General features: G+C 46.9%; 2 protein-coding genes and 1 non-coding gene across 5 annotated transcripts; all 3 read right to left on the reverse strand.

The window, feature by feature from the left end:
• Positions 1–404: 404 nt before the first annotated feature.
• mak16 (MAK16 homolog (S. cerevisiae)) lies at positions 405–5,503 on the reverse strand. 2 transcript variants are annotated; one of them, XM_071484072.1, is made up of 11 exons: positions 5,260–5,503; positions 4,475–4,687; positions 3,628–3,677; positions 3,355–3,464; positions 2,917–2,981; positions 2,540–2,691; positions 2,047–2,101; positions 1,872–1,946; positions 1,518–1,624; positions 1,353–1,419; positions 405–1,146 (listed from the first exon to the last, which is right to left on the reverse strand). In XM_071484072.1, exons 2-11 carry the CDS (start codon positions 4,487–4,489, stop codon positions 922–924), a joined length of 921 nt encoding a protein of 306 aa, XP_071340173.1. In that variant the 5' UTR covers positions 4,490–4,687; positions 5,260–5,503; the 3' UTR covers positions 405–921. The 2 variants fall into 2 exon arrangements, with proteins under 2 accessions (XP_071340173.1, XP_071340172.1); XM_071484071.1 differs by having other exon boundaries at positions 1,353–1,418; positions 1,514–1,624.
• LOC139624812 (small nucleolar RNA U13) lies at positions 5,426–5,524 on the reverse strand. The gene has a single exon (XR_011691757.1). It is a non-coding gene; the product is annotated as a small nucleolar RNA U13 (small nucleolar RNA).
• Positions 5,525–7,192: 1,668 nt separating this feature from the next.
• Positions 7,193–16,943, reverse strand: spinb (spindlin b). 2 transcript variants are annotated; one of them, XM_071484080.1, is made up of 8 exons: positions 16,842–16,941; positions 15,856–15,973; positions 12,027–12,370; positions 11,653–11,701; positions 11,434–11,528; positions 11,191–11,346; positions 10,299–10,532; positions 8,861–10,177 (listed from the first exon to the last, which is right to left on the reverse strand). In XM_071484080.1, the coding sequence occupies exons 3-8, from the start codon at positions 12,076–12,078 to the stop codon at positions 9,978–9,980; spliced, it is 786 nt and encodes a 261-aa protein (XP_071340181.1). In that variant the 5' UTR covers positions 12,079–12,370; positions 15,856–15,973; positions 16,842–16,941; the 3' UTR covers positions 8,861–9,977. The 2 variants fall into 2 exon arrangements, with proteins under 2 accessions (XP_071340180.1, XP_071340181.1); XM_071484079.1 differs by lacking the exon at positions 15,856–15,973 and having other exon boundaries at positions 7,193–10,177; positions 16,842–16,943.
• Positions 16,944–17,578: the final 635 nt, after the last annotated feature.

Below are 17,578 nucleotides of genomic sequence, written 5' to 3' on the forward strand. Positions count from 1 at the left end.
CCTTAAAACCAGCCGTCAGGACTTCTGGGACTTTGTGATGTCACAACAAAGCAGTCACCAACTCAAGCCAATCAGAGGAGAGGCTCAGATCCTCTCTTCTGATTGGTTCACCTGGTTTAATGAAGACCTGAACCATGTTGTCTTCACACAGTCTGAATTCTATTTATTTGTCTCCATCATTATATTTGAGTCTGTGCTGAGTTTATTCTTTTCTTTGTTAGTTTTACTCACTTCAACACATCTGCTCTTTCAGTGTTTTATTATTTTATTTTTATCGTTTATTTTGTTTCCTTATGATTCACAGCAGTGTTTCCTGTTTATTTGTAAGTCATTTATTCTTCTGTTTGTATTTATTGCTTTTATTTGTTTGTATGAAAAATGCTGTACGAATAAAGATTAATTGATTATTAATTGATTAACAGACTTTATTATTGGTTACCATGACGACCCCACAGATGCAGGCTTCCACAGGTGTTCAGTTATTCATACAGGTGCAGCAGTGGATGACAGAGCAGGTAGGAGGCGCAGTGAGAGCTCATCTGTACGGGACCTGGTCTGAGTCCTGGTCAAACCTTAGATTCAACAACAAAATGTTTTTCATCTGTCGCCATCTTTACTGTCCACACGAAACATTTCTAACAGGAAGATAAAAAACAAACAGATTTATTCACACGTTCATCATCTCATCAGTCAGCGGGTGAAGAGGATTCAGGTCCAAACCCCGGTCCTCAGCGGACCCTGGTCCAGACCTGAACGAACACTCACACCACGAAGGAGTGAAACCAGGTCGTGAGAAAACTTTATGCGTCACTGTGAACATGAACAGAACAGCCCAGTGCCACAGAGAGAGAGGGATGATGGGAAACCACCTCCTGTGAGAAGTGATTCAGAGTCTCAGCTCAGTTTGATTGACAGCTGACATCACGACGTGGCTCTGCTCTTGGAGGCGGGCTCTGTCTCCTGCTCGTACTCGATCTCCACGTACGCTCGCTTCTTCCTCGCCGCCGCGCCGTTAGCCGGAGATTTGCCTTTAGACCTGGAGGCCTTCGTCTCTACCTCCATCTCCTCCTCCTCATCTTCTTCACTCAGCTCCTCCTCATCCTCCTCCTCCTCCTCGTCGCTGCTCGTCCTCAGCTTGTTCATGTCCTGAGAGAAGACACATGTTCAGGTTCAGGTCTCTCACTGTTTGTTGTTGATACGTTATAACGTCAGACAGAGAAAACTGTTGATTATTGATTATCAATATATCTGAAAACTGGTTCAGTGTGAACTAAACTCTCCACACTGAGATTCCTAAACCATCCACAGGGTTCCTGATCTGACCTCTGACCTCTGGCACTCAGGCGATTTACCTCGAAGTCGCTCAGGTCGCTCTCCTCCACTTCTTCTTCTGCTACAAACTCTCTCTTCCCGACATCCTGTAGACAGAGGAGACACAAACCGTCCAATCAGAGTCTGAGGGAACTGGAACACACTCACACACACTGAGTAAAGTCCATCATTCATCCATCACCTCGTCGTCGTCCTCCTCCTCCTCCTCCTCAGACTCGGACTCGCTCTCTTCGTCCTGCTGCTGCAGAGCTTTGTCGAAGGCGTGGACGGGGAAGTTGTAGATGTCTCCGTACTGAAAACAGACGACAGTTGATTTCACGCTGTGACCGCATCACATCAAACTCCACATCTTAACATTAACCATCCACAGCTGCTGAAGCTGATCTGTGCTGCTGACGTCACAGGAGACATCAGAGAGGTCCGTCAGCATCAGAGCTGATTTTGGAGGCTCCACAGACCCGGGTCCAGACTGGATCCAGACCGGACCCGGGTCTGCGGAGCCTGTGTGACGACAGCAGCTGAGGATCAGAGCGCCGTACCGTTCCTTCTTTGAGTCTCTCCAGCAGCTCCTTCTCGATGGCGTTGTCCAGCTGAGCGGCGATCAGAGCTTTCTCCTACAAACAAGGCGGAGAAACGACAGGTGAGCACACCTGTACAGTTCAGAGTCAGTTGATGAGGTAAGGACATGCCCATCCTGCTGTGGCGTTGACTCACCTCTTTCCTCTTCTCTCTCTGCTCCACCTTCCTGCTGAGAGGAACCAGCTTCCTCCTGAGCACAAAGAGAAACAGACGTCAGGAGGAGGAGCTTCAGCTCAGCCTCCAACACAAGCTGCTGCACGATGACAGAAACTCAAACTAAACATCAGCACATCCTGGTCTCTTATTGTGAAGGACACACACATGTTCATACACGTGCTCCTTAATGTTGATTTTCTCATTCAACCTGTTGGACTCTTTTCTCTGTTTGATCAGCTCTGATGCAGCATTTCAAAATAAAATCACTGTGTCTGCAGGTCAAACGGTTTACAGTGTTAATGAGCTTCATCTGTCACAGCTGTTCTGTGATCAATCTGCCAATTACTCTTTTTGATCGATCAATTAACCATTTAGTCTCTGAAACATCAGGAAACACTTCCTGTCACAGCGTCGTCGCGACAACGGCGACGTCTTCAAGGGAAGTGAAGTGCCGACTGTCGGCTGTACTCACTGCCTCTTCAGGACCAGTTTGCGCATGCGGATCAGGTACTGGGTGATTTTGGTGAATCTCTGTTTACACTTGTGTCTGATGAAGCGAGGCCAGTAGAGCAGGTTCTCATCGATCTGTTCCAGAGCTTTCTCATAGTTCTTACTGAGCTTCACCTGCAGGCAGACACACACACACACACACACACACACACACACACACACACACACACACACACACACACAGAGTCTTACACTTGAATTCTGGTCCAGTTAATTTATTGATTGGATGATTATTGGTTTTAATGACTACATGATTAAAACTAATTAATTAAATGATTGACATCCAGTAAAGAGGAAACCCTGAAGCTTGTGTCTGCGTGTTGATTGGTTCAAACTCACCTTCTCCCACATTTTGGCGGGAAAAGCTGCTCTCTCGATCACCTTCATGTAGAGAAAGCACTGACCTGCAGAGAAAACATGGCCGTCAGTCATTGGCTGGTTCCCTCCATCAGGTCTGCACCTGCTCAGGGACTTTACTCTGTCTCTGGTGTGAGGTTTCACACTGAGCTCCTGTCTCACTGGGGTTCACCTGTGGAAAAGTCTGATTGTGTTTGTTCAACGTGTTTCTCGTTTCTGATGAAACGTTACAGCAGCCAGATCAGTTCACCTGTGCAGGTACATCTCATTACTGCGTCGCTCCAGGAGCTGAAACTCTTCTTCTCTCTCTGATTGTTGACCTCAGTTCTTACTGAACTGAACATATGAACCAAACCGGATGAAAACAGCTGGATGATGGGAGCATGTTGCCGGGGTGATGTGAGCGTGTGCAAACTGTACCTTTCTCCTCTCTGATGGTGGCGTACTGGCTGTTGGCCAGCGGACAGGACGAGCGGTTACACAACCCCGTGATGTTGTATTCATTACGACAGAAGTTCTGACTCTTTGTCCTGAGCAGAGGGAGGAGAATGACAGATATATTTTAAACGGGACCTTCCTGGATGGTCTCTCCTGCAGTACAGATGTTCTCTAACAGCTGTTTCCACCTCCTCTGAGCTACTGTGCAGAACAACTGTGGATCTGAATGAGGAGCAGGTTCAGTTTGACACTTACTTGACTTTGAAGGAGCAGAACTGTTTGTTTCCAATAATGTCCCAGATCACCTGCAGGAGGCAGAGTCAACGGTTACAAACGTCCAGAGTCAACGACAGGAGCCTGAACGCACCACACTTTACCCTCACTGATTCAACTCTATATATTCAAGTATATTAAACCTCGAAAAAAAATTGTGGATTACGACTGGAGTAATCCACTGATTCTATTTTCTCAGCTAATCTACTTGACAGCAGAGCTGAAGCCATTCGTTGGTTATAAGATGCAGATGATGAAGATGGTGTTTTTCTTAAAATATAATATTCTTGTAATTTGGAGAGTTTGTTGGACAGAACAAGACATTTAAAAACATCTCTGTCACAGACATGATCATTGTTTTCTGATGTTGAACAAACCAAACCAGTCATCACAAGATAATCAGGAGCTAATGAAACAATCTCTAGTTAAAGCCCCGGGTTTTACCAGGAGTTTAATTATCTGCTCTGACTGACCTACACTGCTAAAGGTTGAGAGTAACACCTTCCCGCTATAACAGCTCAAAATATCACAGTGAGAAAGGTTCTCATTATTCCTATGGACGCGTATTCTGCTCTATTATCAATGTGGAATCAGACATTTATTCACCAACTGTCCTCAGACTCAGACTGCTCAGATCACAACGTGCTAATGAACTCTGTATAGAAATGTCAATAACTTGTGTAGAAGCAGCAGATGACGCGGGATCTCTAATCCTCGGAGGTAATTCATGAAGATGATTAGTTTTCTGCGACCAGAGGAAAGCGAATATAAAACAAGTGGATACCGGAGAGCTAACGTTAGCAGCTAGGTGTTAGCTTCAGGCACTCACGTCGTCGTGCTGCATGTCTGGCTCCTCGCACAGCTGCTCTCAGCGTCTCTTCTTCGTTTTAACGACGTCCAACCAGTAAACGTGAAGTTATAGAGGATTTTTCTGTCAGCGGAGCCACATGGACGTTCAGCGAGCCGCCATCTTTGTTTCTGTGGCTGAACGAGATTCTCGGGGTCGTGAGTCACCGCGAGGAAATATCGCGATTCTTTATGTCTGGAAAGTACAGTAAATAAATAATAAATAAATAAATAAAAGTAAATGTTAAACAGGAAGTAAATACACAAATACATAGATAAATAGGTAAATAAACAAAAGTAGGAAAAAAAACTTGTCACTTGTAACAAGTGAATAAATAAATTATATTAATATTTTCATCTAATTTACTGTTTGCAACAAAGCTCGGCAGGAAAAAGAGATTTCATTTATTAATAATACAACTTTATTTTGGAAGTAGTTCATATAAAAATGTAAATGTAATAATGGCTGATATCTCATTTTCAGTCTTTATGTTGACGTGTTATATTTGACATCACTGAACTGCTGCATCCTTCATCTCATGATTTCAACTGTACTTCACATTTTTTCCATCTTTGTAACTTGAGCTATGAAAAGTGACTCATTAGCATCGTCACGTGTTTCTATTTATTTTGTGTTTGGTTCAGTGTTTTCTGCTGAATCATATTCATTTATAATTCATGTCCTGATTATGTTATGCATTTGTTATTGTATATATTATTAGCTCTAATTAAATATGCTCTCTTTATGACCTTGGCGACAGTACTGACAGTTTAATGTGTGTCTGTTGTGTTTCGTGATGCAGGTTCACGGCTCAGGTTTTCCCGCTCCTTCCTCTCCTGTTTATTTAAATGGACTTCAGCAGCTCATCATTCAACACGTGTGAATAAACCGGACTGTGGTTCAGTTCCGGGTTCGGGCGGGACCTCGGTTCAGGATCAGAAGGGCTGAGGCGCAGAGCGTAACAAGGTGAGGCCGCACCTGTCACGGACAGACCGTGAACGCACCGATCATCATGCTCATGAACCGAAGGATCAGCTGAGCAACATGGCGCCGGCTCCGGCTGAGCCGCTGCTCCACCTCTGTCACTGACGGTGTCGCAGCGGCTCCGCTGTTCCCGCTGGTCCCGTCCCCCCAGGCCACAGAGGGTCGCCCCTCCCGGCCGCAGCCGCCCCGGGCTTCACCTGCTTCCACCTGCTCCCCGAGAGAAAAGCGTTTAGGAGGCTCCTCTGAAGCGGTGCATTGTGGGAGTGGCCGCCGGTACAGCAAAGCTGAGAGCGACACCTGGCGCTGCGGAGGGGAACTGCACCGCTGCGGCCTGACCGCGGCTCTGCGGTTTTACAGTGTTCTCGAGGTTATTTCTTTAATTTCATGTCTTATTTGACTTTGTTTATTTCAGTGAACTTGTTCTTCATCAGTCGTTTTTAAACTGGATCATTCTGTGAACGACTTTTTACTTTACTTCACTTTTACTGTAGTAAAGGATCTGAACACTTCTGAGAACTGACTGACGTGTATTTTACTTCAGCCACTTTTAATCTCAACCAAAGAATTTCTTTTCTTTCTGTGTCCACAGGATTTTTATCTTTTGAATGAACAAGCTGCTGAATATGTGTGTCCTCCAGGTGAAGCTCTGACCTTCCCTCCTCCTTCTCTGCCTCCTCCACAACAGCTGAGATCATTTCCTCCATGAATCCATTCATTGTTTCCTCTCTGTCAGAAAATAATAAAGAATCCTTGTTTTGTTCAGTTTGGTGATAAAAGACATAATTGTGATAAATGATAAATGATAATTTAACTCATGTTTTGGTCAAGCCCTGTTCTGGCGTCTTATTGGTCTGTGATCTTCAGGACACTGTCAGAGACACGTGATAGAAACATTCAACCCAATGCAATCACAGCCATATTTGGTGTCATAGATAATACACAGCCCACAATAAGGAGAAATCACAGAGATATTATTGCTTTTACAACATTGCTTGCACACAGAAGAAATCAAGAAGTCCACCCAAAGCGTCCTCATGGCCCCTGAGGGGCCCACAGACAGGTTCTCTCCCATCTGGGCCCCAGCTTGGACACATTCTGGTAAACTTAAATCTATGTCCTCAACTCCTTAGTAGCTTTTTCCTGTTACTATGCTGGTCACGTTTATTTTTGCTCCGCAGTTCGTAAATATAACGGAGCCCAGATATGGAATCACCCCCCCCCCAGGTGATTTTAAGAGTTCCTGAGGGCACACTCATTACACAGGTACACTGTTCTCTTTGTGTATGTATTATACCATCTACACCCAGCTCATATGCACACAGATACTTACAAGTACTCACACAAGGACGTTGGGCAAAAAGCGAACTCATATTTTTACTTTTAATTTATTTTTTATTGAAATGTACTTAATTCTTTTGTTCCTCTCTTCCTTTGCTCTTGGTGAGTGTACTCTGTTAGGGTGGGTGGGTGGGTATTTGTTTACTGTATTTTATAACTGTCAATATTTCAAAATTTAAAAAAAAGAAAAAAATTATATATATGTGTATATAAAATAAAAAGTGTACTAAAACAATTATCACATAATGAAAATATTTGCAGATTCATTTTCTGTCAGTCGACTAATTGATTAATGGACTAATTGTTGCAGCTGTAGGATTCAGAGTGATGTGTGTCGACTGCGTTCAGGAGGAAACAGAAATAACTGAGACTCACCAGTGGAAAAAAACAGAGAAATGGTTTATTTAGTAAATAGTGTGAGCTTTTCACTGCTGTACAACACTGGCTTCTGTAGTTGGCACTCGTTAAAGGGACAACCCCCCCAGAAACAGAACACGACCTCCTCACAGGGTCGGGAGTCAGTTTCTGATGATAGCCGCTCAGTTCTGTTTGTAGGAGGATTTTTTTTTTTCATTTTTTGCTCAATAACCCAAAAATGCTCCCAGTCTCTGGGACACTCAGTACAAAATAGAACAGGGGAAGAAAAAGAGGGAAATCAAACGAAAGGCACCCAAAGCCACGACGGACAGAATCAGCCGAACAACTGAAAACTACACAGACATGCAACTCACATCGATTTACACTGAGCTATATAAGCATGCAAAAACAACACCGCGCCGAACAGGGGCTGACAGCACACACACACACACACACACTCACTCACACTCACACACTCACACACACACACACACACGTTTTCTGTAAAATACGAACGGCGTGTCGGCTCCTGAACAGACAACTACTCATGTCCACATCATGGAGGCTGAAGATCCACCCAGTCACTGGAACAACTCAGGACCAGACGACCTCAGAGGAGTCACCATTCATGTGGCTGTCAGTTGTTTTTCAGATTAATCGATTAATCACTGATGGAAAAAAACCTGCAACTTCCTGTCGCTGAAGTAGATCAGATCAGATCAGATCAGTCAGTCATTGATCAGAACAGCTGCAGATTGATTTTCCGATCAGTTCTGATCAATGACAGAGAAAGTTCATCCGGCAGCTGCAGACTGAGCAGCTGTGAGGTGATAAGAACAGTGATCCTACAAGCTCACAGCTGGATCACATCCTCCAACATCTGGGCTCAAAGTCCAGTTTTAACCCAGCGAGCAGCCGCCAGCGTCTGCAGCTGCCGAACAAACAGGGTCCGTCAGCACAGGGGGAGTCAAACAGCAGCTGCAGCCTCAGGGTCGCTGTCGGGGCCTGATGAGGAGACGCCGTCCATCCCACCTGCTCCCGGTCTGAACACTTCTCCAACATTCAGCAGCAGCTTGTTCATGTACAACGGTTTCTCACAGACTCACTCAGCTGCCGTCAGATCTAAGTGTTGATTCACATCTTTGTTAGTAAAACATCTGGAATAATATAAAGGACAAGTGTTGCCAAACGCTGCACATGAATAAACACCTGTACAACGACATCATTGTGACAGAAACCTTTCTGAACAATGACCTGCAGTTCTTTATGTTTGACAGAATTAAAGACAGGTCATGATCAAAGGTCGTCGACTGACACAACAAATATCTAAACATCTGTCTGAAGGAATCTCAACACTTCATTTGCTTTTATTTTGTATATCTTTGCATTTGAATTTGTGTATTTGTTATTTGTGTATTTCCTTTGTGCGCTGTTGCCTGTGTTGTGTATGAATTGTGTTGTCTGGATAATTTTAATGATTCTACACTGCATATAGATGTTAAATGAGGTTGGTTAAAGTTGCCCTGGAAACATCCACAATCAATAACTGATGTTACTCTTCTTCTTCTGTGAAAATCCAGCTGTGGGTCACACCTGGACCAGAAGCTGCGACGGCGTGTTGATTGTGCGTCATCATAAAGAAGCAACAACTCGTCTGTTTGGCACAAATATAAAAATGTTGAAGAGGCGTAAAAACATCAGTCAGGCTTTTATGTTGAAATTCAGGAAGTGAGGATGAAGCAGAAACAACTGCTCCACAGTGACAGTCACACGACCGAGCTCAGGATGATTGACAGGCACAGGGGGGCGGGGTCAGCTTTTAATTCAACATAAAAACAGCCTCATTAGTTTTATTAACATTCCTCTGAACCTGGATCTGAGCGGGAGCCTCAGGCTAACGAGGAGGACAGGTAACGACGTCCACCTGACCCCTGAGCCCCCACAGCCGCCTGATGTGGAGTCGTTATGGGTAATGTAGGAATCAACACAGACAGGAAAAAGACAAACGATAACAGAAAAGAGTCCGTGTCCTCTGGTTTTTACACAGCGTCCCTCAGAGTCTGTGAGTCAGCGACATGCAGGGGGCGGGGTCAGTGAATAAATGCTCTCTGATTGGACACATCTTCCTCCTGTCCACTCACACCTTCTATAAATGGTTCAGATAGTTCTGCTTCCTGAATCCTGTCCCTTCATTAACCCTGGCAGACTCAGACCTGAACCCCCCCCCCCACCCCCCCCCCCACCCCCCACCCCCCCCACTCCCCCCCACCCTGGAGGTCTCAAACGGTCTGACAGGGTTTCAGGAAAAGGGGGAGGAGGTCTTCTGGTGACTTTGTGGTCTCACCTGTTGTGAGTGTGGAACACCAGACCAGGTTTTTCCAGGTTCTGTCTTGGCTACATTTCTATTGGTTCTCACCACAAACGTCCCAGAAGTCAATGTAACGCTGCAGGTGACAGCTCGGGGGCGTCGCCGACGTCTGCTGGAGGAAACGTCTGAAGTGATGACGGTCTGAAGACTCAGAGCCGGGTCCTGGTCTTCTGTCTCATGGAGGATCCAGTTTGTATCGTTTCCCGTTTTTAAGGCGCTTCATCAAAGAAAAGAGTGAAGAGTGGATCTGATGTGGATCTGGTCTGGATCTGGTCTGTCTCAGGCGTCCCCACAGACCGTGGTGAGTCTCAGGATGTTTTAAACCCTAGTTGTGGTTTTTCTTCACTGGGGGGGTGGGGGTTTAGGTGGGGGTGTTTGGTGGATCTAGGCAGGACTTGGTAAGTCTTTCTGGGATGTCCTGGACCAGGTTTTCTGGTCTTAGGAGGTCTTGACCAGGTCGTAGACGTAGATGTGAAAGTCGTCGTCGAACTTGATGAAGTAGACGGAGGGTTTGGCCTCCACCTGGTGGATGACCATACCTGACCGCTTCCCGCCGTCCTCTTTGGCGTACTCCACCTGTTTCCCCACCAGACTGTCGACCACCTCGCCGGGCTCCCGCTCCGCTGCCACGCTGTCGTCTAGAGAGAGAGAGAGAGAGAGACGGCTGTTACCATGGCAGCAGCAGTAGAAGGTTTTTAACCGGCGCCTCCTCCGGTGCAGCTACTGACTCTGACTGGATCAGTAATGAAAGCGGCTCACTGGAGTCGGGCATGATGCGGAGGTCTCCCTCCTTGTAGTCGTCCAGCAGCTGGTACATGTACAGGACCGGGTCCTTCTCGTAGGTGATGTAGAACCAGGAGGTCATGATGGGAGCTCGGGCCAGGACCATCCCCCTCCACTCCTCCTTCGGCCCGTCCTCCGTCTCAAACATGTGCTCCACTGCTTTGCCGATCATCGTCTCCGCCAGCAGTGAGTCGCTGACACGGGCCGGAGCTGGACCAATCACAGGCAGAGACACAGAGACGGGGGTCAGAAACATGGAGCCTAGCCCTGATGTGTCCACACCTGTCATGTTCCTTAAGACTACAAGGTCAATCAGGTGAGGACACAGTCCCCTGTGCAATGACATCACACAAGTCGTGTCCAATCCAGAGGCTGCATCCTTCAGAGGGCGTGGTCTATGAAGGCCTGGCCCTGCTGAGCCGGACGGTCTGATCTACGGAGGATTTTCACTCTGCCTCACCAGCTGTTCCCGCCCTTACTGTTGCGTCGCAAAGTGCTGCTCCTGTTGCCTAGCAACTGTGACAACACTAAACCTTTCTCCACAGTAAGCTGAGGTTTGAGCAGTTGCAGTGTTACTGCTGAAGCTGATCCTCAGGCTCTGCGTCTGTCGTTTGCTTTCATTACACAGTGAATCTTGGGATATGTTGGACCACGAAGGATCCAGCTGTTGGATCCAGCTGTTGGATCCTTCGTGGTCCAGGCAAAGGGGGACAGAAACGGGGCAGTCTAGTCTCAGTGTTGGATGCAGCCTCTGATGGGGCACGGCTCAGGTTCTGGGTCTGCTGGTTCTGTGGGACTGTGATGGACTTGGTTCTGGTCTCTATGTAGAGTCTGAAGAACCAGCTCTCCGGCTCAGGTCCTTGCTCACCCACTCTGTCGGGCAGCACCTCCAGCCCCACCACCCGCTCGTCGCTGTACAGCTCCAGGCCGTAGATGCAGTCGAAACCATCGTATTTGATCAGGTAGAGGGAGGGATTAACGGGGACCTGGTCCAAGACGGTCCCCTTCCACTGAGAGGACTTACCTGAGAGGACACAGACACACACACTCAGACTGTTTGGCTCCCACTGCATCTGTTCCAGGTTAACTGATCACTGTAAATGTGACTTACTGCCCTCCTTCCAGATGTGCTGGATCCTGCAGCCCACTATGTTCCTTCTGGGCTGAGCCAGAGTCTTACTGGGACCAACACTGGTCCTCTGTTTCCTGCAGGGAGGGGGAGGAGGAGAGGAGATATACACAGACAGGTTTATCTACAGAGACTCAAACACAGATGAATCCACAGGAATGAAGTGAGACGAACAGAACATCTGGTTCCTGTGTGACCTACTTGTGCGAGTTCTTTTTCTTCATCATGTTTGCAGACACGCCTGAATGTCCTGAAACACAAACACACACACTCATCTCCAGCACTGTGGTGCGTTCAAGGACGCTCTCACATCTGCAGCGTCTGACCTTCAGTTTCAGTCATTTACACTTTGTTTCTGTGTTTGGTGGCAGCTCTAAATACTAATTACCCATGAGCCTCAGCTGCTGCTACTACTTTAGTTTTTCGCTGTTCGTGAAGCTCTGTGTTTGGATGTGCTTTGCTGAAATGCACCATGGGAGTTGCAGTAAAGGTTTCTCCTTCTTGACCTTTGACCTTTCAATCAGAGGGGCAGACATCTGTGTGTGTGTCTGTGTCTGTCGGACTCAGTGACTCACCCCCGTCCGCTCGGGGCCGCGGGGCCGCTGGGCTCTTGAATGGGGTCTTCATTCATCCACCTGTAGGGGGCAGCCAGCCAGGCCACCGGTCCAGGCTAAACGCTGGGAGTCTGGCTGTGTGCACGTGGCTGTGAGGGGTGGGGGGGTGGGGGGTGAGGATGGAGGGAGGGGGCAGGGGGGAGGAGGAGGGTAGGGAAAGGAGGGAGGAGGTGGTGGGAGAGAAGGAGCACCAGGAACTAGGCCAGGCCCCGGACAGGCTGCATATGGGCCGGGTACAGACTAACGCCTGGAGAACGAGGCGACGTCACAGCTGATGGACTCGATGAGGAAACAGTGTGATCAGCCTGAGGAGGGAAACCAGGGAAACCATCAATAATCAATAGTCAATCTGATTAACTATCAATGAAAGGTCCAGTGTTTATCTGAAGTGTTGATCTCCATCAGAAGATATATCTGTGGTTTTAAGAACCAAAAACCATCTCAGTGTAGTTTTACATCTCCTCTCTCAGGCTTCTCTCTGGAGCTCTAGTAACAACAGGTCAGTCAGCCAATCAGAGGAGAGGCTCTGAGCCTCTCTTCTGATTGGCTGACTGTTTTCTGAGTGATCCAATAAAAATACAGCAGGTTTCAGGTAAACACTCAGAGAAACCAAATCCTGCAAGATTGGATGGTGGGTCCAGGTGGGCGGGGCTTGGGGCAGTGACTGCTTTGTTGTGACATCACAAAGTTCCAGAAGTCCTGACGGCTGGTTTTAAGTTTCTGAATACAGGCTGTGTGCATTTCTCTCTGATACTTTCACAGTATTAATGTAGTGACCACATCAGACTGTTTAAAAACTGATTTTCAGATCCTGCTGCTGACTCTTCAGGCTCCCCGTGGCCTCTTTGGTTCCACCTGACCTCCGGGGTCGTGGCTGGAGCTCCTGGGGCGCGGCTGAAAGCTGGAGGTGACGGAGCGTTCACAATCTGAGCTGCTGAGATCAGCTCAGCAGAGTCAGTGACCTCTTCTAATCCTCTGGGTTTGCACTGACCTGCCACCATTAGTTTCTTTTGTTTTATTGGCTCAGTGCTCTTCACTGTTCTATGATCTGCTTGTTTTGTGGAGAACTCTGCAATGTGGCTTTAGAAACGAGTCCAGATTAGTACAATTATTATTACTGAACATGAGTCAGTGAAGCATCACACTCTCAGACTACATCAGTAACAGCTGATTCAGTCACAGTCAGGATGGAGCAGCATCGTGATCACATCAGAAACACCCAGCTGGAACCAGACCCTGATTCTGGTCTCTGGTCCCTGGTCTTCGTCAGCCAGCAGCAGGTGGAGGAGGGTCACACTCAGCTTGGAGCCTGAGACAAATTTGGATTCTTTACCAAACTAAGAACTGAGACATTTTTATCACCACAAAGAACAAGACTCCAAACCTTTGTCACAGTCAAACCGGCGGAAGAAGAACAAACAATAACAACATGACGGTTGTGCCTCCCCAGAAACACTGAACAGGCCTACAGTGCACAGGTCAGGGGCCCTGAGGGGTCAAGGGGGCCCCTGAAGTGACTGAAAGTTCAACAAACACAAACACACACTGACCCCAACAGGATTATTCTGTGGCTCCTCCTCCATCATGACCTCACAGGTCAAAGTTCATGAAGAGAGAAAACATTATGTATGACTATGATGATGAATCAATCAGTTCTTCTGTTTCTGCTAAAACTCCTCAGTGACAAACAAACATGTTGACATTAAAGCTGCAACAGAGAAATTTGAGCTTTATAATAATAACAATAATCAACCATTTAGTGATTAATTGATGAATCAATTAACGGATCGCGACAGGACGAACTCTGCTGAGCTGCTGCTCTAAATCTCACTGTGTGACTTTACTTCTCATCACAGACTGAGTGAATTCCTCCTCGTTGACACTGTTTCATATGAACCAGACTCTGACAACAACATGTTTGTCTCTGAAGAATAAAATCAGTGAGAACAGACACTTCCACGCTGTAAAAGGTCACATCAGGAGCCGAACGGACAGCGAGTCTGTTCTCGCTGAGGACAAACACCAAGCTGTCAGTGAAGATCAGGATAAACTCTAATCCACCAGGCAGCAGAGGGAAAATCCTGATAACCAGAGAAATGTTTCTGTCCACAAGGTCACAGGCGCTGGCAGCAGCAGAGACGCTGGAGGCTTCACACTCCTGCTGTTTACAGCCTCACTCTGATACAGCAGCAGATAAACACACAGTTCTGCAGAGCTGCACAACAACCACCACAACTGCAACACAAACCACAGACAGACCCACTGCTGCTGCTGCTGCTGCTGCACGAGCAGGAACGAGCTGCGCTGCAGGATCAGAACTGGGTCAGACCAGGTTCAAGCAGACCCAGGCCGGACAGGGAGATGTGCTCAGCATCATCACTCCCAGCTCTCAGGGTCCCCACTGGGCCGCCTCCATCTTGGACCTGAGTGGATCAGAGCTGGGTTTCAAACCACGCCCCCCCCACCCCCAACAACAAGAGGCACGGGCTCATTGTGAAGACACGCTCTCACAGTCCGTTGAACTCATTCAGCCAATCAGATCGTTGTGTTCAGGTCATGTGGCTGCGTCCAGGTGTCAGCTGTGTGAACGGGGCCTCAGGAGGGAAACTGACACGTTTTCACATAACAGAGAGAAAACGTTTGTTCTGACGTCAGGGAAACGTTCCCTCCACCGTCCGGACACGCGCCAGGTGAAGCTCCACAGCTGAAGCTCCACAGGTGAAGCTGGACAGGAAGTCACTCTGCTGTGGGCGGGATGTCAGTTAAACACCTGGAGGACCAGCCAAACACAAAACCAGGGATCTGACTAACAAGTGTCATCTCTCAGCTGTTTTCACTGAATATTACTAAATGTCTGAGATTATGTTGGAGAATAATCTTCCAGTTTCCTTTTTCTGTTTCACCATCGTCACCTGTGGGGACACGTTTTCTCTGCAGCAGCTTTTCCATCAGTTTTACACAAACTAACAGAAACACAGCTGTGAATGTTTCGTGTTTCCACTGAGTGACGTTCTGTGACAGACTCCCAGCAGTCCGGCTCCCTGGGGCCTCATACGCCAGGGGCCACGACTTCAATGGGAAGTTTCAATTTTGCAAGTATTGCTTTGTGGAATCATCTGTAAAACCTTCTTATGTGAGCCACTTTTTTCAAAATTAACATGTTTCCATTACTTATTTAAACCTCACAATTTCACAGTGTGCATTTAACAGGTGAATGGAAACTTATTTTAGCATTTTTACTTAAAAAAATATCAAAATTATTAACCACGTTTTTATTTTCTATGAACTAATTCAATAAAGCTCCACCCAGTCTAAAGGTAGATGTCCATGTGTTTGTGATTATAAAGCAGGTCTAGGTTCTATATTAATACTGTGAAAGTATCAAAGCCTCAGTCCACAGAGAAATGCACGCAGCCTGTATTCAGACACTGAGCCTTAAAACCAGCCGTCAGGACTTCTGCAACTTTGTGATGTCACAACAAAGCAGTCACCACCCTCAACCCTGCCCCAAGCCCCGCCCACCTGGACCCACCATTCTGTGTTTACCTGAAATCTGCTGTACTTTGATTACTCAGAAGACAGTCAGACGGTGAGGTGGTGTTTTGGGATTTCAGCTGTAAAGTGGAAAAGATGATCCATGTTTCATTTTTACTCCGGGATCCACCAAGTTCATTTTTTAAGACCTTTTAATAAATACATAGAATTTAATCTAATACTAACGTCACAGCTGCACCAGTCTTTATAATACTTTTCATCCACATGCAGCCACCAGGTGAATGAACTTCCTGACCTTCACATCTCAGTCAGTCGCTGCTGCTCCGCCCTCTGACAGGCTTCACCTGCCAGCACCTCCAGCTGCTTGGAGCAAGACCTCCTAACAACAGAACTCATCAACCACCGAACACGACCTGGAGCAGAACATGGATGAACGGAATAATCAGTTGAACGTGACAGATGTACCTCAGGTCTGCGTGGACACTCACTCCTCAGTGCGTTCAAGTTTAGACTTTCTATCAACTTCAAAGGCCTTTTGGTCCGTGAGGAAACAAGTCGGTCCAGTTTCAGCAGTTTGAGACGTGCAGATCCTCCGACTCTGCTCCACATCAGACCAGACAGCAGCTCACCTGAGCTCACCTGAGCTCACCTGTCAGCAGACACACAGAGGAGACCCAAACACAACACACACCTCCGCCAGGTCACTGTGCTCCTGTGTGCTGCAGTCCCTGCATGTCTTCCCCCACGTTGTTCTGGTATTTACAGAATAATGACCCCCCCCCCCCCGTACACACACACTGCACTGTGTGTGTGTGTGTGTGTGTGTGTGTGTGTGTGTGTGTGTGTGTCACTTTAAAGTGAGCAGGTCACATTAAATGAGACCGAGCTTTTCATTCACGTGTTTTCAGTGAACACAACTGTTGTGTGTTGTTGTTGCTGGTTGTTGTGTCTGATGATGATGATGATGATGATGATGATGAAGAAGAAAACCAGCCAGAGGTCACAGTTCCCTCCTCCCTGACTGACCACCAGTCAACCCGCCCCGCTGATCATCCTCCTACATCTCAAACCAGCGCACAGGCAGCCGGTCGGCGGCCATATTGCGCCAGTATTTACAAAACCCGCATCGGTGCAAAAAAAGGCGCAAGCGAACAAAGGGAAGGGAGGTCTGTCGGCAGGAGGACACAGCGCTAAACCAGCTGCTTTGCGGTAAAACGTCGAAGCGGACAAACGGCCCGTTAGACGGGTCGGTGGACGGTGCGAGGGGCCGCAGGTTCTTACCGGTCCAGCAGTCAGCGCCGCCGCATAATCCCGATCAACCGCCGCGGCTCCGAATTGATCCGCTGCCTCCGTTTGGCTCCGCTGCGTTAAGCTAACTGCGCAAAGATGGAGGGCAAGCGGAAACGAGGCGGCGAGGCCTTCAAAATAAAAGCGCCAATTTTGATGCAATGCGTTTTTTCTGTTTTTGTGTTTGTTTATTTTGTAATTCATCTGTTTTACATGACTTTCCTCTAACTCATTTGTCGTGGCCAGGACACTCTACTATCACTTCACTGCTGTTTTCTCATTAAATAAAAGCTTAAACAAAGTGAAGATTATCATTGGTGTTGATTTCAGGTCATTTGTTTTCCTTTTGTTTGTAGATCTCAAACAATAATTCAGATATCTACATCTGTTATATGTTTTCAAGTCACAAAAGCTTGCACAAAGTTCAAATTGCAAGGATTCACTGCACATATTTTCTTATGCAACGTGACCTTTGGGATTTTAATTGCTCACAAGATATTTCAAAACATTTGTCTTGGACTTGGTATTTTTCACTTTATCTGAAATTTTGGAGAACAAACAATATTATTGATTAATCTAGGAAATCACTAGCAGATTAGCCGATAATAGAAGTCATCATTGTCAAGTCAAATTTTATTTATGTGCTTCAATATCACAAATGACAAATTTGTTACAATGTGCTTAACATCTCTATGACAGCCTCTGTTCTTAAACCCTCAACGCAGACAAGG

This window comes from Trachinotus anak, unplaced genomic scaffold (assembly GCF_046630095.1).
Source record: "Trachinotus anak isolate AG129_WGS33_773 ecotype Australia unplaced genomic scaffold, CSIRO_AGI_Tana_v1 ptg000008l, whole genome shotgun sequence".
Lineage (NCBI taxonomy): Eukaryota > Metazoa > Chordata > Actinopteri > Carangiformes > Carangidae > Trachinotus > Trachinotus anak.